Raw genomic sequence first — 24,942 nt, forward strand, 5'->3', positions numbered from 1 at the left:
TTATTAAACCGCTTCTTAAAAAACCATCTTTAGATGCGGCCACGATGGCCAACTATCGCCCAGTCTCAAATCTTCCATTCTTGGGCAAGGTGATTGAGCGAGCGGTTGCTGAACAACTCCAGGCACGCCTGGAAGAAGCGGACCATTTGGATCCCTTCCAGTCGGGATTCAGGCCTCATCACGGGACTGAAACTGCCTTGGTCGCGCTGGTTGATGATCTCCGGCAGGCTAGGGACAAAGGTGAGAGCTGTTTCCTAGTTCTGCTGGATCTCTCAGCGGCGTTTGATACCATTGACCATAACATCCTTCTGGATCGTCTTGAGGGGCTGGGAGCTGGGGGCACTGTTATACAGTGGTTCCGCTCCTTCCTACTGGGCCGGGTTCAGAAAGTGGTGGTGGGGGATGAGTGTTCAGACCCCTGGGCCCTCACTTGTGGGGTGCCTCAGGGTTCGGTCCTCTCCCCCATGCTTTTCAACATCTACATGAAGCCGCTGGGAGAGATCATCAGGAGGTTTGGGCTGGGTGTTCATCAGTATGCAGATGATACCCAGCTCTACCTCTCTTTTAAATCAGAACCAGTGAAGGCGGTGAAGGTCCTGTGTGAGTGTCTGGAGGCAGTTGGAGGATGGATGGCGGCTAATGGATTGAAGTTGAATCCTGACAAGACAGAAGTACTGTTTTTGGGAGACAGGGGGCGGGCTCGTGTGGAGGACTCCCTGGTCCTGAATAGGGTAACTGTGCCCCTGAAGGACCAGGTGCGCAGCCTGGGAGTCATTTTGGACTCACAGCTGTCCATGGAGGCACAGGTCAAATCTGTGTCCAGGGTAGCTGTTTACCAGCTCCATCTGGTACGTAGGCTGAGACCCTATCTGCCTGCGGACTGTCTCGCCAGAGTGGTGCATGCTCTGGTTATCTCCCGCTTGGACAATGCGCTCTACGTGGGGCTACCTTTGAAGGTGACTCGGAAACTACAACTAATCCAGAATGCGGCAGCTAGACTGGTGACTGGGGGCGGCCGCTGAGACCATATAACACTGGTCTTGAAAGACCTACATTGGCTCCCAGTACGTTTCCGAGCACAATTCAAAGTGTTGGTGCTGACCTTTAAAGCCCTGAGCGGCCCCGGTCCAGTATACCTGAAGGAGCGTCTCCACCCTCATCGTTCTGCCCGGACGCTGAGGTCCAGCGCCTAGGGCCTTCTGGCGGTTCCCTCATTGCAAGAAGCAAAGCTACAGGTAACCAGGCAGAGGGCCTTCTCGGTAGTGGCGCCCGCCCTGTGGAACGCCCTGCCACGAGATGTCAAAGCGATAAACAACTACCTGACATTCAGAAGACATCTTAAGGCAGCCCTGTTCAGGGAAGTTTTTAACGTGTGATATTTTAGTGTATTTTTGGTTTCTATGGAAGCCGCCCAGAGTCGCTGGGGAGGCCCAGCCAGATGGGCGGGGTATAAATAATAAATTGTTGTTGTTGTTGTTGTTGTTGTTGTTGTTGTTGTTGTTGTTGTTGTTGTTGTTGTTGTCTTTGTCCATGGAGTTTTCTTGGCAGGGATACTGGAGTGGCTTGCCGGTTCCTGCTTCAGGTGGATCACGTTTGGTGAAAACTCTCCACTATGACCTGTCCATCTTGGGTGGCCCTGCACGGCATGGCTCATAGCTTCTCTGAGTTATTCAAGCCCCTTTGCAATGGCAAGGCATGGTGGGACAGTGTTCTCAAAGCGACCAGCATGAGTTTGACCAAACTGCAGGAGGCAGTGGAAGACAGGAGGGCCTGGCGTGCTCTGGTCCAGGGGGTCACCAAGAGGCGGACACGACTAAACGACTAAACAATAGTAATTAGTTAATTGGGAATCACCGATTTAGATGCTTCAGGTCACATTTGCTTGTTTACTTTTGTTTAGCAGAATGTGACATGGACATTAATCATGCCAGGAACTCTGCCTGGGTGTTTTTATAAAGCCCTGTGACAAAAGCTCCCCCCCCCCAAATGTTTGGCTTTTGAAGGGGGCTCCTTTCCTCTTAGCTGGCTGCTACGTCTTTGCTGCAAACAGTGGAATGGGCTAGAAAGTTTGGGAGGTGGGAGTTCAGTCTGCGGCACCCCTTCTCTGCTGGAAAACCCCATGGCAGATCTTGGCCCCAGCCACAGAATTGTAGAGTTGGAAGGGGTCCCCCAGGAGTCATCTAGTCCAGCCCCCCGGACTAAAAAGGAAGTGGGCAGCCGGTATCACCCAGAGCTCTTTCAAACACACAAAAAGGTCATAACCAAACCCTTTGGGGTCGCTTGATCTTCAGTAGGTCCTAAGGAGCTGATGGGAGGTGGAGCACAGCTGCAGGGCCGTCTGGAGGACCTTGGGGGCTCCCTGCCCCTGGAAGAGAAGGTTGGATTTGTTCAAGGACAAGAGGTGTCCTTGGTTTGGCGTCTTGGCGCTGCTCCGCAGTCTGGGTTTCCTTTAGGGTGCCTCGAGGCATGTGCAGAGTTTCTTCCAGGCGTGTTCAGAGTTGCTTTTAGTTGCAGTTTAGAGCTTTTAAGGGATTTCGGGGCACAGTTGGCGCTTCTTTCCATAACTCCTCACTTTGCTTTGCGTTCCAATTCATTCTTGGTTTGGGGGTGTAGCAGGAACCCCCCCCCCCCACCCCAATCATTCTGCTTGTACAAACTTCACACACACACACACACACACACACACACACACTACATACGCCACATTTCTGTTATAAATTCATAGAAAAATCAACCATACATTGGATTTGCACTGTTCCATTTTTATTTTACTCCATATGACAAGAACTAACAAAAGGGGAGGGGGGTTTGACCCTGGTCAGCCAAAATCCCTTCACTGTCTCAGCACATCTGCAGGAGCCCTGCCCAGATGATCCCAGACAGAAGACAATCAAGATCACAAAGAACTTGCATATGGGAGTGGATTCAGCATGGACTGAAAAAAGGACAATGATCAGATCTTCCCTCAGGGGGCAGGAAACTGCAAACTCCCCTTTGTCTCCTGGAAGTGACTCATGGGGAGGGGGGAAAGGAGGAACCAGCCAGGTGACAGGACACTCAGGTTACCACCAACTCCTCCCTCAACCCCTCCTTTCTGTAATATATGCATGATGTTTCTGGGCGTGGGCTTGACCTAGAGGAGGGGAATTTCAAAAGATTTTATAAGACCTTGCACACTATTTTTCTGGGTCTTTCCTCTCACCTGCAAGTGAGGGGAGCACCCTGTCGCGACAGTCTTTCTTCAATAAAGACCAGGCCTACAGGCTGCTGATTTGCTTCAATTTGCTCTGGTTGGTGCTTTATTTTTGTCCAAGGGAGCCCTCAGATTTTTCCTGTAACAGGGGCACTATTTATTATTATTAAACAAAATTTGTTTTTTCTTTGTGAACTGAATAGATGTTTATTCCTGAGCCATCAGTTTCTGCTTCTTCAGTTTCTTTTGAGGTATCTTCTTCTTCAGAGCAACTTCCTTTTCTGGCTTAGGGACAATTTGCTTATTTCAAAAGCCTCTTCCCGCCCCTTCCTCTCCGCGCTCGTCTGAACGCCTCGCATCCGGAGCGACTGCGGAGCGGCTCCTCCGCGCCGCAGCCAATCAGCGCAGGGGGGCGGGGACTCCGGCTTGTTTGTTCCATCCCGCCCCGCCCCCTTCCTTCCCCGCAACGATGAGTCGTCCCGGCGCCGCCCCCTTGTATGCAGATGAGGCGGCCTGGCGTGCCCCGCCATTGGCCGGCGCCTCCCCCTCCGCCCCCGCCGGGCGAATGTCTCCTTCCCTCCCGGCGGCGGCGGCGGGATTCCAGCCCGGAGCGCGGAGGGGAAGCATGCCGGCGCCTGATTGGCTGCGCGCCGCGTTCCAGACCCCGCTGATTGGCCCCTGAAGAGCCGGGTATGTAAATCGGGGGGTCTCGGGGGTCCCTCGCGGGGCCGCCGCGCCGGAGGATCCCGGCTGGATCCCGGGACTGCGCCGCCCGCCCGGCCTGGCCATGAGTCACTCTCCGCTCCCGCGACGGGGAGGAAGCTGCGCGCGCCCCCGCCCGGACGGACACCCGCGGGGGCTTCCCAAAATGCGGGGGCCGGGGATCCGGGCCGGGCGAGAGTTGGGGGGGGCGGTTACTTGGGAGGAGGGATCTCCTTAGCCGATCGATCCCCAAGAGCGGGGGGAAGGGGCTCCGGATCTCGCCCTCCTCCGGGTCAGCTGGATCCCGGAGCCCAGCTGGGCGGAGCGCAGCGTGCAGAGCGGCCGGATCCAGAACGGAAGCCCTGCCGGGTGGGGCCTGGGCGCCGCGACCCCCACCCAACCCGGCCGCGGGAGGAGGATCCCTCCGGCAACCCCGCCCCCACCTCAGCAGCGGGGAAGGATCCGACCCTGCTGGAGATCCTGCCCGGCTCACAGCTTCACTCAGAGACCTTGCTTCTTAATGAGCGTCGTATGTAAGCTTTACTCCAGAGTAGCCCCGTTGACGTTAACGGACCTCACTTGGCCGTGTTCATTAAACGTCAGTGGGTCTCCTCTGAGTAGGGCTAGCATCAGATCCACCCCATAAATTGCGGGTGGGGGGGCGGCGCTTCTTTGGATCAGAGCCTTGGATATTTTCACACGGAAACCAAAAATAGTGTTGCACTGCTGTTGTTTTGGGGGGGGGGGGGGGAGGCAAAATCAACAGCCAGCTTCCAAATAGCCTCACAGCTGGGGTGTGTGTGTGTGTGTTTAATTATTTCATTTCCTAATTTAATCCCCGCTTTTCAGGCCTCTTGAAGCATCTCACACAGACTTTTTATTTTTAAAAATTATAGATTGGTACAGATAGGTGAAGAATAAATGACGTTTTCCAAAAACCAGCCCTGTAAAAAATGCAGTAAAATGGAATATCGGGCATGCAGGACTCTCCCCAGAGCCCTGGGATCCTCCAGATACTTTTCCTACCCATCAGCCCCTCTGTCATGCTGCTGGGCTGGTGGGGCTGATGGGAGTTGTAGTCCAGAGCACCAGGAAGGCAGCTGGCTAGCAAAGGCTAGAGAAAGCTCTCAAAGTGGCCCCTGCAGGTGGGTTTTCCCCGGGGGGGGGGAGTTAAGAGGGTGGGGGGGCACTGGAGGGGTAATGGACTCTGGCATCGCTGGACCCAGTTCACCAGTTTTGCTGAATCCATTATACCCGCCTTTCTCAAGCTGTTTTTTGGCTACAACTCCCATCATCCCTGACCTTGGATCCTGATAGCTGGGAATGATGGGAGTTGTAGTCCAGCAACAGCTGGGGACCCAAACTTGAGAACGGCTGATGCCCGCCCAGAGTGGCTGGGGAAACTCAGCCAGATGGGCAGGGTATAAATAATAAATTGTTATTATTATTATTGTTGTTGCTGTTACATAGTTTCAGTCGGTTTCTGAATAGACGTGGAATTGATTGTTACTTCTTTGACTTCTATTGTGTTATTTATTATCTTCCTTGGTGCAAACCTCTCTTCTGGGTCTTGCTTCTGACAGGGTAGGGGGCACTGGGGGGGGGGTTTATGAAACCAATGGGGCAGGACCCCTCTCCAAACAAAATGGGGAACCACTGACCTAGAGTCTGGGCGCCTCTCTAGTGAGGCTCCTCCTGCTCCAGTTTTTGCCTGGTGTGTATGTGTGGGGGGGGGGGAAGGCTTTGCACCGGAAGGGGCAGGGCCTCCCTCCCCAGGTGGGCAGGGTTTCAAGGGGAGGGGCTGCTGCTGCCGCCACCACCCTGGGGTGACTGTGCCAGCTGCTGCCTTGGGCCTTGCGTATTCCCCTACAGAGTCCCCCTGACCCCCTCTTCTCTTCCCTTCCCCAGAAAGATGCTGGCCAAGGGCACGAAGCGGAAGCGGATCGAGGGGGATGAGGGCGCCCCCTCCGCGGCCCCCACCAGCTCCCTCTTCAGCCTCTCGGTCTCCAAGCTGCACCAGAGCCTCCAGCACGTCGAGCCCAACCTGCGGCACCTGGTGCTCGTGGCAAACACCCTGCGGCGGATCCAGGACGAGATGCAGCCGGCCGCGGGGGCCCTCTTCCAGCAGCCGGACCCTCCTGCCGCCCCCGCTGGCAGCTCCGTCTGCAGGGAGAGCTCTGGGGGCGCCCTGCCCTGTGCCCTCCAGGACCCTGGCAGGAGGCTGCCTCCGCCACCGCCTTCTCTCGCCCCCCACGCGGACGAGCTGCTCCTCTCCAGCATGGACCTCTCGGTCTTCTCCACCATCCTGGAGGACCTCAGCGGCCTGGAAGGGTTTGGGGATGCCGTGCACCCCTCCGCCGCCCAGCCCGAGGGGGGCCCGCTCTGCTCGGAGCCGGAACGGACTTCGCAGCCGTGCTCCTCCGCCCCGCTGGACACCCAGGGCCCCAGCACCTACCTGCTGGAAGACGGCCTGGAGGGCATCTTTGAAGACATTGACACCTCCATGTATGACTGTGAGCTGTGGTCGCCCACCAGTCTCCCCAGCTTCAAGGAGGCCTTTCCCAGCTCGGAGGATGAGCGGCCAGGCTTGGCGGACCTCGATTATCTCATGGACATGCTGGTGGAGGCTCAGGAGCTGTGACCTGGGAAGGGGGGGAGTGGACGTTCCTGTAGGAGCCGAGTTTCACCTTGGGGTGGAGGCACCTCTGGTGGGTGGGTCGCAAGTGGGCAACGGAGGGAAAGGGGGGAGTTGCAGTTAGCATCAGGCTGTATTCAGCTCAAGGGTTTTTCTCCAAGTAGACCGACTGTCGGTTAATTTCAGTAGGTCTATTCTGACTGCATTGAAACAGCCAGAGCCTTGCATAAAGATGCAAAACGGCCCCATTTACATCTTCTGAGAAGCTGTTTCCTCAGCTTCCTGTGTGAGATAATCCCACAAAGGAAGGGGCTCTGCGGCCCCCTTGACATTCCTGGAAGTCAGAGTCCTACTTTCCGTGAGAATCTGGGCACCTCCGAGAGGCTCAAACAGATTACAGTGGTACCTCGGTTTCAGAACAGTCCTGTTTACGAACGATTCGGTTTACAAACTCCACAAAACTGGAAGTAGTGTCCCGGATTGCGAACTTTACCTTGGTCTAAGAACGGAATCTGAACGGTGGAAGGGCACCGGCGGCAGGAGGCCTCGTTAGGGAAAGCGCGCCTCGATTTAAGAATGGTTTTGGTTTAAGAACGGACTTTCAGAACGGATTAAGTTCGGAAACCGATGTCCCACTGTATCTGATACGGCAAGGTTCTGCAACAGCTTTTTAAGGCAGGAATGGCTCTCCTGCTTCCCAGGGGCAGGGGGGGTGGGATTTTCCATTTGTGGGGGGCTTCCCCCCCCAAAATACCCCCAACGGGCCAGATTTTGACTGAGGTGTTGACCGACTTGTTTGCAAAGAAGCAGCAGCTGAGTCTCGGTTGTCCTGAAGGGCCTGTTTGCTGAGCTGGCCCCGCCTTCTCCATTTCCTCCTCCGCCCTCGGCTGACTCCTCTGGGTGGCAAGGGCAATGCCACCCTGCATCCTTGCACACACAGATGTCTGGTGTATTGAGAGCTGCCCTCAGCGGCAAACGGTTGTGAGTCTGGGAGGGTAATTTATTGTCTGAGTGCTGAGGACTTGAGCTTGGCAATCCCATGTACTGTTTATGTGTCATATAACTTTTTAAATGACCAAATTTATCTTTCTGTGTGTGTGTGCGTTTCACTTGGGGGACCTGAAAAGGTAGAGCCATAGAAGGAAGGGACCCCTGGGGGTCATCCAGTCTGACCCCCTGCAATCCCTGACCAGTGGTCACCCAGCCTCTGCTTTAAAGGAAAGGCCAGCGCCTTCCAAGGGAGACCTCCAGAAAGGTCTTCCGGATGTTCAGCTGGAATCTCCTTTCTTGCAATTGGAAGCCGTTGGTTCCTGTCCCGCCCTCTGGGGCAGCAGAAAACAAGCTGGCTCCGTCTTCCATGGGGCAGCTGGAAGGGGTCCGAGGGTCATCTAGTCCAACCCCCTGCAATGCAGGAATCGCAGCTTGCTGCCTCCTTCATGGCTCAGGGGCAGAGGTGCTATATCTGAGCAGTGAGGGTCCCGAGGTGTTGCCTTCATTCGTGGTCTGGCAAGAAAACTGAGAGGGGGTGTGTTCCTTGTTGGATATCCTTTGATGGGGGGGATGGAACAGCTGATTGGAAGTTTGCTCCAGAATCACTTGCTCCAGAATTACTTGACTATCATGTGATTCTCGTAAGTCTTACCAGAAGGGGATCTTTCAGACTGGATCTATCCCCTAAAAGCCACTGGTTGAAGGGGAGGGGCGCAACTAGCAGGCGGGAAACCACAGTGGCAGGAGGCAGGTAGGTGGCATATTTCAAACCACATTGACACTGATTTAAATTTAATAATGTCAGAAAATCCCTGTCGGGTCAGACCAAGCTCAGTGCCAACCCCCCCCCCAAATATGTCTTTTGCACCATTGCCAGCCAGCTGCCGCCAGGAAGCCCCCACTCAACCAAGGCTACAAACACAGCATTTGCCCACAACGTCTGGCACTTGCAGGTATATCACCCCTGTATGTGGAGGCTCTGTTCAGTTGGCATGGGGGGTGAGGCAAAAGTTGGGTAAAGAAAACTTTAGCTCCTTCTCCCATCATACTAAATGTCTTTTTCCAAAAGAGCCCTGAGGGGTTTTGGGGAAGGGGCCCCTCAAAGGCTGGGCACACGCCTGGCCCATTTGTAGGCAACACACACAACACCGTTGATTTGTGTCTGTGGGCACAACAGAAAGTGCCTTGCAAGCAGACAGAGACCACGTTGAGCACAGAAGTCCTGGTTCGTTAGACAACCACCGCAGAGGGGGAAATGTGTGATTCAGCCCAGAAAAGCCCCCTCCTTGCGCTCTCTGCATCCAGGGAATCTCCTTATGGGGCCAGACGCAAGCCTGTAGGGCGCTCTTCACTTTGGCCTGGGCTGGTGCAATGCAGGCAGCTGGAATTCACAGTCTGCATTTTATGTTTTGTGTATCATTGTGTCTGTTGCATTTCTATCCCACGTTTTTCTCCAAGGGACTTAAGGGGGGACACATGGCTTTCCCCCTCCTCATTTAACCCCCAGAACAGCCCTGGGAGGGAGGTTTGGCTGACACAGCGCCTGGCCCAAGGTCACCCAGTGAGAGTCAAACCCTTGTCTCCCAGGTTCTGCTACTCCGGCATTACTCTGCTACTCTGACCATTACGCCACCCTCTTTAATCATTCCTAGCCTGCATTCAAAATTGCACCCCCCCCCCAGTCTCGCATCCTGTTCTCAGCGGCTCAATACTACTATGAATCAAGATAGACTGTCTCTGGGCCTGGAGGTTCCATAAGAAGACATCTGAAGGCAGCCCTGTTTAGATACGTTTTTAATGTTTGAAGTTTTTTTATTCTGTTGGGAACTGCCCAAAGTAGCTGGGGAAACCCAGCCAGACGGGTGGGGTATCAGGTCAGTGGTCCACCTAGTCCAGCATCCTGCTTTCACAGTGGCCGACCAGACTCCCGTGATGGGAAACCTGCAATCAGGATTCGAACACTAGAGCAGCTCTCCCGACTCTAGCCACTGGGGTTCAGAAGTGCTGCCTCTGACCATGGAGGCAGCGCATGGCCATGTAACCACTGATAGTGCTCTCCTCCATGAGAGCTCCTCCTTCGATAGCTGGAAATAATACCACAGCAATTAAGAAACATTATCATCAGCCGTCAAAAACCAGGGGATAAGGGAGTTTCTGAAGTCCTCCAATGGGTTTGGTGGGTTCCACCAGGGAGGGAATCCTGCGGTGTGCAAAGAAAGGGAAAGTCTCTTTCCGCCCCAGACTTTGCTTTTTAACCATGCACTTATCCTCTGCGCCTCTGGGGGGGGGGGGTCTCCCAATATATGGGGCTTCAGCTGAAGGTGGTCTCACTTTCGCATCCCGCTGGCGCTGGGAGATGGAGACCAGGGAACGAGGAAGCCTCTCTGCCCTTCCAGGGTCGGGTCCCAATTCTGTGGACTGAAAGAGGACGTGGTGGGGGTTGGAGGGGCGATAACTGCTGTGCTGAGCAAGGGGTTTTAGCACGGAGTCAGGTGAGCCCTGGCGTGTGGGGGGCGGGCGGGGAGTGTCCACTTCTCAAGGGGTAATAATACTAATAATTTATTATTTATACCCCAGCCACTCTGGGCGGCTTCCAACAAAATATTAAATACAATAATTTATCAGATTTTAAAAGCTTCCCTAAACAGGGCTGCCTGTTTGTGAAGCTGAGGCTCCCCGTCCTTTCGAGATTGTGTGGCAGGTGGAGACTTCAGCACTGAACGGCAAGGAGCCGTACCTGGGTCAGGTGTTTTGAAGTCTGGGGCTGGGCAGGAAGCGGAGGGAGGAAATGATGCGTCGACTCTGCGGGCCTGACTCATGTCCCTTGGCATCTGCCCCCCCCCATGGGTCCTGCCCCATTGCCCTAGATTCCGCCTGCCTTAATCGCCCGCTGGTTTGGGGGCAGGCAGGCAGCGCGTCGGGATGGAGGCGGGACCTGGAAACAAGGAAAAGGAGGGCGCCTTCATAGGCCTGGCAGAGCGGGCTCAGCGGCTGCCCAACTTCTCAGACCCCTTTTCCAGTGCCCCCGCTGCTCCATCCCGCCCCCTCCTTGGGGCACCTGGAAGATGAATGTGCTATAGGAGGCGTTCTCAAAGTCAGTGTTGGGGGGTCTTGGGGAGCGGTGGGATTCCCTGGGGGGATGCTAAGAGGCGGGGGGGGCAGAGGGGGAGCTGGAGGTGTACATTCATTCATCATTCATCATTTTATTTGTACGCCGCCTTTTCATAGTTAAAAGAATGCTCAAGGCGGCTTACAACCTGCCAAGATTTACATAATTACCAACATAACAAAAGTCATAAACAATAAATAAAACACACCAAAAAGTACACAACCAAATGGAAAACAAATTCCACATAAATTATAAAATCTAAAACTAAGAATACAGCATTCATATCAATCACAATTTAAAATGGCATACATAAAAAATAAAAGCAATTTGAAAACAAAAACGGAGCCCTCTCTGCCCAGCCTCTCATACTTTGCAAAGATGGCATCACCAGATCAAGACAATTCGTTTGGTGGAATTAATTAAAGTAAATAGGTTTAACTGGATTTTGAATAAATCAGTTTGTTTCGAGTATTATCCCAATGGTCTTCTTTCGTGGGTCGTGCAAACGCTTTCCTAGGGCAGTGCTATGGACCTGTTAAAAGCTCAGAGCCTCTTCCAGGAGCAAGAGGGGCCCCTGTTTCTTCCGGAGCTCCTCGGGAGTAGAGGAACGGAGGAGTAATAACAGAAGGGCAGCCGGAGAGAGACCGGAGGGATGGGATGCCAAGCTCCGGAACGGCGTCTGCGGAGCAGCCACAAGAGGGCAGTACTGGCTCAGGGCTGAGCCCTCCTGGCCGCCGGCGCTCGAGCTGGACTAGAAGGAGCAGGGCTTGTTTTCTAAAAAAATAAAAATGTTTAGGGGTACTCTCATTTTGACTAAAAAAACACACACCGCCATTGGATAGTTCAAATCGGGAAACATATTGGACAAAAGTACAACGATTCACAAAATGTTTAGGGGTCTGCGTCCCCCCCCCCCCAGGAAAAAAAAGCCCTGAGAAGGAGCATCACTTCCTCCACATCTTCAGGGCCCATAAAAGAAAGTCCTTCTTCATGCGGTGCAGAGTTAAACCCCGGAACTGACTCCACAGGAGTCGGAGGCAGCCCTGCTTCCCAGACCAGTGGCTTGGGGTTGCAGCAGCTGAGAGCTGGTCCGGCTCGCTGGTTTCCCAGGGAGGGATCTGGTTGGCCACTGTGAGAGCAGGAGGCGGGACTAGCTGGGCCAGGGTCCTGATCCTGCGGGCTCTTCTTAGCTCTTCAAAGGGCGCTGCAAGTGAGCAAGGGGACATGATCCATCTCTCTCCAACACACCTCATAGTGGTGCAGAGGCCAAGTCAGATTCCTAGAGTAGCTGAGCTGGGAGGGACCAGGAGGCTCATCTGGGCAGGGCCCCCCATCTGGCCCAACTCCTGCAGGGCAGGAATCTGAAGGCAGCCGGTGGAGGGAAGTTGGAATATTTGATGTTCTATTGTGTTCTCAATGGTCTGTTGGAAGCTGCCCAGAGTGGCTGGGGAGGCCCAGCCAGACGGGTGGGGTATAAGTAATAAATTTTTTATTATTATTATTATTATTATTATTATTATTATTATTATTATTATTATCATCCAACATGGGGCTTGAAGTATATTAATAGTGACAGTGATATTTTAGGGGGCAGACAAGCAGGCAGGGCCCATGACTTACATCATGACTTACACAACACAAAACACTGTTGCTGGATGTAGGTTTTATTTTATTTGTTTTTTATCGTATATTTTGGAAATGTACATCCAGGTTTTTTTCCTTAATTTTTTTGGGGGCCCCCAAGAGAGTGGGGCCCTAAGCTAGAGCTTGTTTAGCTTATACATAAATCCAGCACTGCTAATAACCACCCATTGTGGGAGACTGTCATGCTTTTCCTAGATATAGGTAGGTAGCCGTGTCTGGTCTGCCGTAGTCAAAACAAAATAAAAAATTTTCCTTCCAGTAGCACCTTCCAGACCAACTAAGTTTGTTATTGGTATGAGCTTTCGTGTGCATGCCAAATGCCTCTTGGGTTTCTGAAACTGTGTAGGACAGGCCATCACAAGCAGAGTAAATGGATCAAAACCTTCACCCATGTGCCTGGGGGTTGTTGCCAGGATGAGGCAGGCGGGATTTAGGCCTTTTGGGACCAGGAGAGAGGAGGTTGCAAGACAGTTCCTCTTTTCTGCTGCGACATGTTGGGAGAGTCAAAGTTACCCCACAAAGCCATGACTGCTGCTGCTTCCCAGCACTGAGAGAGCCTGGGATGCCCTCGCAAATGGAAATCCATGAATGCCTGAGGAGGCCGTGGTGAATGGCTTTAAAAGAGGATGAAACCAATTCATGGAGGAGGAGGAGGAGGAGAGGGCCATTGAGGGCTTTATGTTGAGTACGGACGCCTATTTATCTAGGAAAAAAGCACTGGCTCTGTCATGCTTCTGCATCCTAGTGGCTGGAGACCGGAGGAAGGGAGAGTGGCTCTTGCGCCCGGATCCTGCTTGCTGCATTCCCACAAGAGGCTTCTGGTCGGCCCCTGGGAGAAGAGGAGGCTGGACTGGAAGGGCCATTGGCCTGGTCCAGCAGCATCCTCTTGCGTTCTCCTGCGGGGCGGGTGGGCGTGGCCCCTGGCTCTCCCCGTCACCTCAAGGAAGTCCCCTCTCTGATGAGGACGTCCGGTGTTTATTCTGGATCCTCCTGGTGCTTGACCTGCTGCCATGAAGGGGGGGGGGCGGATGCAAGGAGCGCCGGAGTCTTATTCCAAACAGGGCTCAAATATAGCTCTGGCTCCCTGTGCTATCTTGGGAACAGGCTTACTTTTCACCCTTGGCCGGAGAGTCCGGGGGCCTCTTCCTGCGCTCTGCTCCCAACCGCAGACACGGACTCAGCCCCCTCCAAGTCCTGGAGCTGTCCAGGGGGTGCCTTGTGCTGGAGAAATCACTGCTGTGGGGAGGCCAGGCCCAGCCCGTGGGGTGCAAGGTGGCCTGCATTCCACAGAAAGCCCAACCCCTCCTTCCAGCTTACATCTTTTTCTGTGGTTGCTGCCAGTTTCCAGAATTCCCTTGCTGACTCGCTGCGCTTGCAAGGCCTAGATGACCCTGGAGGTCGCAGAGATTCTGAGACTATTGGCAGCAACTGGTAGTGGGACATCATTGCAGCCTTCTCCTCCATGAGTGAATGAATGAAATGTTGCATTTATATCCCACTTTTCCTCCAAGGACAGCATACACTATTTCCCCCTCCCCATTTTATCCTCACAACACCCCTGCGAGGTAGGGCAGGCTAAGAGTCAGCGACTGGCCCAAGGTCACCCAGTGAGCTTCATGCCTGAGTGGGGATTTGAACCCAGGTCTCCCAGGACCTCATCTGACATACTCTTCTTCTTCTTCTTCTTTGGCGATCCCTCATAGACGAGTAAGATTGTCTTCCATAAACACGGTTTTAACAATGAGTCCGTAAGTGACTGAGGAGGCCAATTCTGGATCCACACCTCCTTCCACAGTGGGGACATTGGTTTCCGGGCAAAAGTTGATCCCAGCGAGGGTTTGCCAAGTGTGCCGTCCTCTTAGCACATTTCTCCCTTGCGTCCTGAGTTTGAGCGTCTTCAAAGCCCAGGACACCTTGGGTCAAGGCTGTTCTCCAACTGGAGCGCTCGCAGGCCAGTGTTTCCCAATTGTTGCTGTTTATGCTACATTTTTTAAACACCACACTGACTCTCTCCTTTACTGAATACCAAAAGTTCAGTTTCTGATGCATGTTTGTGATCTCTGAATTTTTAAAGTATTAGAAGTTAATTTGCTTTTAGAAAAATTCATGGAGTACGGTAATCAGGTCGTGTATCCACAGCAGTGACCAGAGGAGGAATGACGCTGGGAGGAGCGCAGAGAGAAGAAAGGTCATGGTGCATCTGCAGCAACACAACCGGGTGCCTTCCTCTGCCCCGGCTGCAACAAAACACCTCTCCCCTATCGGTCTCTACAGTCACAGCAAGCGCCACAACTCTCCAGTGGTTTGACTTCACCCCCAAAGGCACACTCCTCCATTGGGGGTATCTGGTTGGCCACTGGGAGAACAGGGTGCTGAGAACATTGGCCTGGTCCACAGAATCATGGAATTGTAGAATTGGAAGGCGTCCCGAGGGTCATCTAGTCCAGCCCCCTGCAATGCAGGAATCTCCGCTAAAGCATCCAAGATCTGCTTCAGAACCTCCAAGGAAGGAGAGCCCATCACCCAGCAGGTTCTCCTGATGTTCTTGTCTCTTCGCAAAGCTCTTTGGGGTTTCTTCTTAAAGTTAAGCGATGTATACATTTCTAAATCAAATAAATAACTTGCCCAAACCTCTGGGGCTGGACTGTTGTTCCACTGGGTGGCCCAGGAGTCTGGGTCTCAGGGAGGTCTAAAACTGCTGGACTTTGCAGGGGACAAAGAGGCAGGCGCTCGGACGGCTTCCTCTGGCTCACTGCCCTCCCATCCGAGCGGCCTGTCCAGGGGCAGACGGGACATGGGGGGGGCCTCCCTTTTGTCTGTGCCGGGTGTCCACTGAGTCCAACAATGCGGGGATGCTTTTCAGAGGCTGCCCAAACTGCTGATGGTGGCCTTGCGCTAATCCTGCTGGCTGGCTCCCTTTTCATGCCTCGGTGTGTGTTGGGGGGCTGGGCTGGGGGGCTGGGCGGCATTTCGCTGTGCTTGGCAGCTCGGCACGGCATTGCCCCCCGCCCCAGAGCTGTGGGTGCTTCCCTGTGGGACGAAGCTTGGGGATCTGGAGAGCAGGGCAGAAATGTGCGAGTGCTTTGCCCGGGTGTTTGGGGTCTCCTGGTCCCCAGCAGCCAGTTATGGTAAGGTGGAATTGCGGGGGGGGGGGGGGGGGGGAGGTAGCAGACTTGGAAGAAGGGAAAGTGGGGGGTGGCTCCCCTGGAGTTGCCCGCTGCCCCTGAATGCCTCCTTCAGGCTGGGCTCAGAGGCAACAACTGGCCTGAAAGGAAGGTGAGGGGCTCTTGGTGTGTGCTGGGTGGGGCGGATTTTGGTGTCTCCTAAATAATAATAATAATAATAATAATAATAATAATAATTTATTTATACTCCACCCATCTGGCTGGGTTTCCCCAGCCACTCCTATTCAACTTATAGGAAGGATGTGTCTTGACCCACAAAGGAGCTGGGAGATTTTGGAGCCTGCAAAGTGGCTGCTGTAGGAAATGTATATGGGGGTGGGGCTGAAATAATAATAATTTATTACATTTATTACCAGCCCTTCACCAGTAGCTCTCAGGGTGGGTTCCAGCAATTTAAAATTCATAATTAAAAGCAGCTAAAACAGGTTATGCTGCATAAACTATTTCCAGCTCAGCTGGTTCTAATAAGAACTGTAACTTTCAAGACTTTCCATTTTTCCTTCTCCCTCCCTGTCCCTCTTTTCTTATCTGCTATAAGAAACTCTTCTGTGTCGATCACAGCTTTAGCTTCCTTGTCAGGTGGGGGGGGGGGGGAATCTGCTGGAAACAGCCCTCCTTCCTGGTCTCAGGAAAGGGTGATCCCAAGGGCAGGGCGCCTGACTGGCTCCTAGGAGGTCTCGAGTTCAGCTTCCGAAGGGCAGCACGCAGGTGGGGCTGGCTGGAGAGATCTCCTGGACAGCTGCTGCCAGTCAGTGATGGCTGTTATCTGGCACGGCATAAGGCACCTCCAGTCGCCATGCCAAATGGGGGAGCAACCCCCTGCTGCTCCCAGGGCTTGAGGAGGGGGCGGGTTTGGGGCATCCTGAAGGGCGAGGGGATGGGCTCCTGCTGCAGGGCTCGCTTTCCGGCAGAGCCCAGCCCCCAAGGGCTGGTGGAAGGGGACTGGCATCAAGCCCAGTGGCCCCCGCCGTGGCACAGGCTCTCTGCACATGCTCAGGCACCCCTCGGCCGCACGTGGAGACGGGCAAATGAGAGGGCGAAGCGGGGGAACCTTCCACGCGGAGAAGCAGCCCACTCGGGGCGCCCCCTTCATATTTCTCCACGGTGGGTGGGGGCCAAGCGCCTTCAAAGAGCAACCGGGACCCGGCCCGTCGTTCCGTTTGCAGCGGCCCCCGGCCCGCCGCTGCCTCTGGAGCCTCCGCTCCTCGCCTCTGAGCGCGTGCAGAGCGCCGCGAGGGCCCCTCCGCCTGGCCGCGCTCTCGGGGGCGGCTTCCTGCGCGGCGGCGGCGGCCCCTCCCCGGGCGGGACCGGGACTGCCTTGACCCTCCTCCCGCCCGGCCCCGGCCCAGCTGGGCGCCCACGGGCTGGAGGGCCGGCCGGAGCCGCCCCCTTCCTGCTGCCCGGCAGCGCCCCGGCCCCGCGCCCGCCCAGACCGGCCCAGGCGAGCGCAGCGCCGGAGCGGGAGCCGGAGCGGAGCCGGACCGGGTAAGCAGCCGCCGCGCCGCCGCCGCTCTCTTGGGGAAGCCTCTCCGCCAAGCGGGCGCCCCGGAGCCCCCGCTTCCTCCAGGCTCAGCCCCGGCGCGGGATTCGAACCGGCAGCCCCAGGAGCCTGGCTGGCCGTCCGGGGAGGCCGGGGTGGGGCTGCGATGGCGGGGCTGCTGTTCCTAACATCCCACCCCTCGGAAGCCACTCTCTTGGTGGGGGTACCCTGGGTGTCGCGCCTGCTCTGCGCCTTTCTAGCCCCCTCTTATTCCGCTCCCGCCTCTCTAAATCATCCCAAGCTGCAGGGACACTTTTCGCCCCCCCCCCCGGCCTGGACTTAGTACCCTCTGAGCAGGAGGTCTGTCACCTCTTGGGGGGTAGTGCTCCGTGTCCCCCCCCCCCCCCACGCTGGTCTTGCACAGGATTGGTTTCAGGCAGTGCCTTTCTGTATGCCCAGCGATGGGGGGGGGGTCTCCTCTAAAGCAGCAGTTGTTCTCCTTGGGCAAGAGGGCAGAGCCCCTCAAAGCCCCCCAGCAAGGACCGGTCAGAGACAGGGGCGCCGGCTTGGCCTGCCCGACTAGGAGGTACCGTATTTTGGCTGGCTGGCTAGTGCGGCCCAAAGAGGGTCCTTCCGGCCGTGGGGAGCTTGTCCTGTGATGGGGCAGGGAGTTGCTTGGCCTGGTCTGATCCCCCCCCATAATTGGGGTGCTCGCTGCTCTCCCCTTGAAAGGATGGAGAGGGGTCTGGGTGTGCTTTCACCTCCATTTGAAGCCTGGCTCTTAGATTCCTATTGAAGCTCATTTAGTGTTGTTTTTTAAAGAAAAACTCCTAAAAAGAAAATATGGCTAACCTGATCCAAAACACCCACCCACCTCACTCACACACGAAAACAAAGATCACCACAGCCAACCACAAGCAAACAATCACACCCTAGGCCAACCCCAACCTCTCTCACCACCAAAGGAACACAAGTGAACGACACAAATAACGCTGACACCAAACTCTACATACATTAAGCATAATAGAAACACCGCCACCCGACCCCACCCCCATCCATCTTCCCTCTCTCCACCCCCCCTTTTTCTTCTCTCTTTCTTTTTTCTTCTCCCCCTAATGCCTCAACAAATGAAATGGATTTGTAAAAATGTCAAAGGGAAAAAACAAACAAAAAACGAGGCACTACACTTCTGTAAAACAAGAAAATCCTTAATAAAATATTAAAAAAAAAAAACTCCTAAAAAGAAATCAGAGCAATTTACAACCATTGTACAGAAAACAATATAAACATGTTATAATCAGAGATCAGCTAGCTATTGTGGAAAACCGTGTTCCTGTTTGCCTGGTGAGATAGAACTGCTTTCAGTAGCATTACTAAATCCAAACGAAGGTGCCTTCTGAATCTCTAGTGGCAGAGTGTTCCACAGGATTGGGCTGAAAGGCTCAGTTTTTCATTGTAGTCAAATGCTCCTCACCAACTCAGGGAATAACCAATGGCGCTCCTGCAGATGATCTCAGTGATGGAGCCAGGATTGGTCCCTGAGCAATTTAGGCCTAACTTAATAGGAGGACTTTGAACTTGGTTCAGTAGGAGATGGGGAGCCAGTGCAGCTGTTTTAACAATGTCCTTGCCCAGAGGCTCCCGTCAGCAATCTGGCTGCAGCATTCTGCACCGGGAGCTTCTGAACCAGTTGCCAGGGAACTGGCGATTCCTTCTAGCTGAGTAAGATTGTCTTCCATAAACACGGTTTTATCAATGAGTCCTTAAGTGACTGTGGAGGCCAGTTCTGCATCCCCACGTCCTTCCACAGTGGGGACATTGGTTTCTGGGTGAGAGTTGATCATGGTGTGATTTGCCAAGCATGCCTTCCTCTTAGCACATCTCTCCCTTGTGTCCTAAGTTCAAGTGTCTTCAAAGTCTGTGACACCTTTGGTCAAGGCTGTTCTCCAACTGGAGTGCTTGCAGGCCAGTGTTTCCCAGTTGTCAGTGTTTATACTACATTTTTAAAGATTTACCTTGAGACAGTCTTTAATATTATTATTATTATTATTATTATTATTATTATTATTATTATTATTATTATTATTTATCTATATCCCGCCCTCTCCAGCCGAAGCCGGGCTCAGAGCGGCTAACAACAATAAAAGTAACACAACCTCTTTTGTTGACCACCAGCATTACGCTTTCCATTTTTAAGTTCGGAATAGAGGAGTTGCTTTGGAAGACGATCATCAGGCATTCGCACCACATGACCAGTCCAACAAACTTGATGCTGAAGAATCATTGCTTTGACACTGGTGATCTTTGCTTCTTCCAGTATACTGGTATTAGTTCACCTGTCTTGCCAAGTGATGTGTAGAATTTTTTGGAGACCCTGTTGATGGAATCTTTTGAGGAGTTGGAGATGGCGTTTATAAGTGGTCCATGTTTCACAAGCATACAGTAAAATTGGTAGTACAATAGCTTTGTAAACAAGCATTTTGGTTTCCCTGCAAATGTCCTCTATCACTCTGCACTTCAATTGGGAGAAAGCTGCACTCGCAGAGCTCAGGTGATGCTGTATTTCAGAGAGGAGAGTACCCCCACGACACAGGTGCCAGGGGGCCAAGGACCCCTCACTCAGTGCTACTCTCTGGCTACGACCCTGGGGAGACAGACAGAAGTGCTGCCATATGGCCCCTCTACTGAGCTGGTCGCCCTCTCCCTGCCCCTTTCGCAACACAGGTCCTCCATCAGGGTGACTGAAGCTGTTTCAGTACGGACCCATGGTTGTGGGTCCAGATGCCCTGGTCTCAAATGCAAACAGTCTGCGGGGGTGTGGAGGCTGTGTGAATTTGTGGCTATTTGAGGTTGCTGCTTCCCGCAGCCGTCCGGGTGATTCTTTCCCAGGGAAATTTTGGAAGGAGAGGAGAGCAGGCAGCCCTTGCTCTAGTTTGGGGACTTATCCTGAGCCAGACAGCTGCTCCATGCAACTCAGTATTGGCTACTCTGACTGGCAGCTGTTCCCTGAGATTTCAGGCAGGGAAGGTTACCAGCCTTACTCCACGGCTGAGCTACGACCCTTGCTGGGTGGGGTGGACTGGATGACCCTTTGAGTCACTTCCAACACCACCATTCTAAGATTCCCAGCGCATGCCTGTGCACCCTAGGAGACTGGGCTGGGTTTGGGCGGCTGCACGCTCAGCCCCTCGGGGTTCAGCTAAGCCTTCCCTCTCAGCTTGTGGGGAAGCAGTCTTCCTTCTGGCTTGGCAGGCCTCCTGGGCCAGGGGGGGGGGGGGCAGAGAGTGGGACTGGCTGCCCAGAGATCTCTCCTCCTGCACGTTGCAGTGCCTGTGCCAACCCACAAATAAAGGGGTTGGGAAATGCCAGGATGGTCTCAGGCAGGCCAGGCCCATGTCCCCATATGGAGGCCTTGCAGAAGAGGCCTATCTTGGGGGGTGGGGTTGCATGTGGAGCAGGGAGCGCAGCCTCCTTGGGGGTCACAGGAGTGGGGACTTCCCTGGCGGAGTCTGGCTTGGCTCACCTTTTCTTTTTTGATAAACTTTTTAAAAAATCATTTTATGATGTGGATAAAAACAGAGAGAGCAGATGAAAATTAAAAGATGGAAAGTGAAGCTCTTTTCCACAGCATCATTAGAAAGAGCCTTGGTCCATTTAGCCCACTGTTATCTACACTGGCTGGCAGCAACGTGCCAGGGTTTCAAACTCAGGTCCACCCTGGGGGTGGGGGGTGGAGCACCTTCTGCGTGGAAAGCAGCCCCCCCCCAGCTCTGTGACCCTTCCCCAAATCACTGCTGTTTTCTGCTCTGCTTTGCTTCATCTGGAGTTCTGTGGGAGAGGAGAGTTCCTCTCTGTCTTTCTAAGTCTGTGCTTTGGGGTTTTCTTGGAAACCAGGAGCTGCAGAGCTTTCCCCCTGCATACAGCACGGAAGGAGAGCTCCCCTCCCAGCCCCGGTCTCCTCCTTCCCCGGCCCCCCCAGCATTAAATTTAGCATCCTGGCAGTGAGTTGATGGGACAGCAAAGGAGAAGGAGCTCCGTGTCTGTGCCCTTGTCTGACCTCAGCGCAGAGTTAACTGTGGAACTCCCTCCTGCAGGAGGCTGGGTGGCCACCAACCTGGATGGCTTTAAAAGAGGATGGGACAAATTCATGGAGGAGGAGGAGGAGCAGGAGCAGGAGAGGGCTATTGCCTAGCCAGGAAGGCCATGCTGCCCCTCCGCAGTGGGAGACAGCAATGCTTCTGAAGACCATGCGCTGGAAACCACAGAGGGGAGAGTTGCTTTTGGGCTCAGGTCCTGCCTGCTGATTTCCCATGATGGGCAGACGGTCAGGCTCTGTGAGAAGAAGATGCTGGGCTAGATGGGCTCCCTTGGGCCTGATCCAGCAGCCAGGCTTTTCCTCTGCACTTAGGGAGCCTGCAGCTCCAGAAGCAGCCTAGCTAGATTCCTGGGTTCTTGGGGGTATTTGGCTGTTGTGTGAACAAGATGCTGGGCTAGATGAGCCCCCTTGGGCCTGATCTTTCTTATGTTCCTTGTATGCAAAGCAGAGAGGAAAATGGCAGAAAAGCCTAAGGAAAGGCTGGCAGGCGGGACCCCCCCCCTTCCTCTTCTCCTTGTCCCTGGGCCAGACCAGTCAAGGGAGCCAGCAAGGGAGCCACATGAGAGAGAGACGACTAAGGCCTTCAGGTGACCAAGGCCTCTCCTAAGATGCGGCAATTCATAGAATCATGGAAGTGCAGAGTTGGAAGGGACCCCAAGGGTCATCTAGTCCAGCCCCTTGCAATGCAGGAATCTCAGCTCAAGCATCCTTGAGAGGCCTTTGCTTCTTGTGTGTTGTGTCTGTGCGTTGTGGCCAAGGTGAGGGAGGCTTCTCTTTTAGTCTTTTAGCTCTTCTTGCCAGTAAAGTCTGCTTTCCACACACATCCCAGGGCATCACAGTCCCCCACCTGCTCCCTGTGTGTGGTTGGGGCAGTGTGTGAGGGGGTGGGAAGACAAGGGCCCTACGGAGCTCTGACACCCGGAAGGCAATGGACGGGACAGGAAAGTTTGACCTCACCCACAAAGGTGCACTCCATTATCTCCCGAGACAGACAGATGCCAACCAAACTTCTTCACATAATGCTTGGCTGACCTGCGGAACTGCCTGCAGCAAGAGCCACAGGAGGATTTTTTTTAAAAAAGGTGTTAGACAAAGCCACATAGGAGGAGAGGTTCATCAGTGGCTTGTGGTCATGATGACCCTCGAATGCCAGCTGCAGTGAATGGATGGGGCTTTGGCACTCCTAGCTGGCCAGCTTTTCTGAAAGCATGTCTGGCCTGGGTGGATCCACCTGGCCAGTAGGTTTCCATTTTCTGAGGTCTTTCTGAGGCACAATTCCTCCTAAGCCAGCTTCCTGTTTCTGATGGAAGCGAACTCTCCCTGCCAACGGGACGTTTGGGTCTGAGCAGGATTTCCTGGGGTGTGAGCTGCTGTTTCCCCCTCTCCCCAAATTGCCTTGGAGGGGGGCAGAGGACGGGGAGTGTCCTCCTCTTCCTGCCCTCTGTCCAGACCTGGGTTCAGCCTCGCTGACCTGCACAGTTCTCTCTCCTCCACACTGGAACAGCGGAGCACAGCTTCTCCTCCAAGTCAAGTCTGCTGCTGCCGCCACGGTGGGGAGGCCTTTGCTAGACTCCCTTTGGGCCTGGAGGCTCCACAAGAGCACAAGAAGTTCCTCCTGGATCAGGCCGGGGGGGGGGGCGCATTAGTCCAGCATCCTGTTCTCACAGTGGCTCATGAGAGGCCTGTTATGAGGAGATCCCAAGCAGGATCGGAGCCCAAGAGCAATTCTCCCTTCCTGTGGTTTCCAGCAGCTGCTATGCGGAAGCCTTGCTGCTCCTGACTGGCTCATTGCCACCCCAGGCCCTCTCCTCCGCTCCACCTGGTGAGCCAGGCTGCCCAAAGTAATGTGAATTTTGGGGTCACCCCTGCTACTGCTTTATTAAGCTACTTTTCTCCTTTTAAACCCCACATTCCTCCAGTGCGCTCAAGGGAGCCTATGGGGTCCTCCCAGCCAACCCCATTCCGATCCTCACAACAGCCCTGTGAGGTTCCATTTGTAGCCCAAAGCAGCAGGAGGGTTAGAAGGTGGATCTGATAGATCTCTGGGTGGCTTGCAGAAGGAGCTCTGTCTCTTCACTGTGGAACAGCAGCAGCAACAAAATGAGACACAGAGAGAGAGAGAGATTATACGGCTGAGATGAAGGTTTTTGGGTCAGCTGGGATTTTTGCGTGCCAGGACTGTCCCGGACTCAGAATTCTAAAGGTGCACCTTTTGTGCCAGGTTAGTGGATCCCCAAAGCCCAAATTGTGCCCGCTGCCCAGTCTGCAGAGCCTGAAGATGGACCACCCTGGAGCCTGGCCCCCAGGGCGGCTGTGTGGGTGCGCTAAGGCATTTGACACTGCAAATCGTAATGCCCTGTGGACTGTCCTTCTGAAAACTGGTGGCCCAGATAAATTTGTGAACATCCTTCAGCTCCTCCGTGATAATATGACAGCAAAAATTGCCGATAACAATGGCTCTCAAAGTGAACCATTCACTGTGGGATCAGGTGTGAAACAGGGATGTATTATTGGCCCAAGCCTATTTATTATTTTCATTGCCTTGATCCTACACATTGTTGAAGGGAAACTCCCCACCGGGGTAGAAATCGTACATTGAACAGATGGAAAGCTCTTCAATCTGAGCAGGCGGAAAGCAAAGAGGAAGGTTACCATAACTTCCATCACAGAGCTTCAGTATGCTGGTGACAACATAGTGCGCACACGCTCAGAGGATGACCTCCAAACCATCCTGAATATCTTCCCAGAAGCTTATGAAAAGCTTAGGTCTATTGCTCAACACCCCCAAAACCAAAGTGCTGCACCAACAAGTACAAAATAACCCCTCTGCAGTGCCACAAAACTAACTCAGTTCTGTAACGCTGGAAAGTGTTGATCACTTCTCCTACCTGGGCAATTATCTTTCCACATGGGCCAACACTGATGCCCAAATCCAGCATCGCCTGAGCTCTGTGAGTTTGGCTTTCTCCCAATTGAAGTGCAGAGTGTTTGAGGACCGGGACATTCACAGGGAAACAAAAATGCTTGTTTACAAAGCTATTGTACTACCAACCTTACTATACGCTTGTGAAACACGGACCACTTATAAACGCCATCCCCAACTCCTCAAAAGATTCCATCAACAGGGTCTCCAAAAAATTCTACACATCACTTGGGAAGACAGGTGAACTAATACCAGTATATTGGAAGAAGCAAAGATCACCAGTGGTAAAGCAATGATTCTTCAACATTTAGAATCCTAGAATCCTAGAATCATAGAGTTGGAATAGACCCCAAGGGCCATCGAGTCCAACCCCCTGCCAAGCAGGAAACACCATCAGAGCACTCCTGACATATGGTTGTCAAGCCTCTGCTTAAAGACCTCCAAAGAAGGAGACTCCACCACACTCCTTGGCAGCAGATTCCACTGTCGAACAGCTCTTACTGTCAGGAAGTTCTTCCTAATGTTTAGGTGGAATCTTCTTTCTTGTAGTTTGGATCCATTGCTCCGTGTCCGCTTCTCTGGAGCAGCAGAGTCCAACATTTGTTGGACTGGTCATATGGTTCAGATGCCTGATTATCGTATTCCAAAGCAACTACTCTATTCCAAACTTTAAAATGGAAAGCGTAATGCTGGTGGTCAACAAAAGAGGTTTAAAGACTCTCTCAAGGCAAATCTAAAAAAAATAAGTATAAACACCAACAACTGAGAAACACTGGTGCCTGCAAGCGCTCCAGTTCGAGAACAGGCTTGACCAAAGGTGTCATGGGTTTTGAAGACACTTGAACTCAGGACGCAAGGGAGAAATGTGCTAAGAGGAAGGCATGCTTGGCAAATCACACCATGATCAACTCCTGCCTGGAAACCAGTGTCCCACCATGGAAGGACGTGGGGATGCAGAATTGGCCTCCACAGTCACGGACTCACT

At 53.6% G+C, this 24,942-nt stretch overlaps 2 protein-coding genes across 6 annotated transcripts in view; both read left to right on the forward strand.

Moving 5' to 3' along the window:
- Positions 1-3,730: 3,730 nt before the first annotated feature.
- On the forward strand, positions 3,731-7,271 carry SERTAD1 (SERTA domain containing 1). Of its 3 annotated transcripts, none has more exons than XM_028741794.2 (2): positions 3,731-3,883; positions 5,804-7,271. In XM_028741794.2, the coding sequence occupies exon 2, from the start codon at positions 5,808-5,810 to the stop codon at positions 6,534-6,536; it is 729 nt and encodes a 242-aa protein (XP_028597627.2). In that variant the 5' UTR covers positions 3,731-3,883; positions 5,804-5,807; the 3' UTR covers positions 6,537-7,271. The 3 variants fall into 3 exon arrangements, with proteins under 3 accessions (XP_028597627.2, XP_028597628.2, XP_077788599.1); XM_028741795.2 differs by lacking the exon at positions 3,731-3,883 and adding an exon at positions 3,907-4,428; XM_077932473.1 differs by lacking the exon at positions 3,731-3,883 and adding an exon at positions 4,435-5,040.
- Positions 7,272-15,327: 8,056 nt separating this feature from the next.
- The window catches only part of PRX (periaxin), a 30,493-nt gene continuing 20,878 nt past the window's right edge, over positions 15,328-24,942 (forward strand). For 2 of the 3 annotated variants that reach the window (XM_028741800.2, XM_028741801.2), the window contains exon 1: positions 16,813-16,943. Coding sequence is in view for 1 of the 3 variants with exons in the window: in XM_028741798.2 (XP_028597631.2) it covers positions 15,344-15,401 (58 nt within the window). In the remaining 2 variants the exon portion in view is untranslated. Of the gene's footprint in view, positions 15,402-16,812; positions 16,944-24,942 lie in introns of those variants that run through there. The other variant, XM_028741798.2, reaches the window with a different exon arrangement.

This window comes from Podarcis muralis, chromosome 7 (assembly GCF_964188315.1).
Source record: "Podarcis muralis chromosome 7, rPodMur119.hap1.1, whole genome shotgun sequence".
NCBI lineage: Eukaryota > Metazoa > Chordata > Lepidosauria > Squamata > Lacertidae > Podarcis > Podarcis muralis.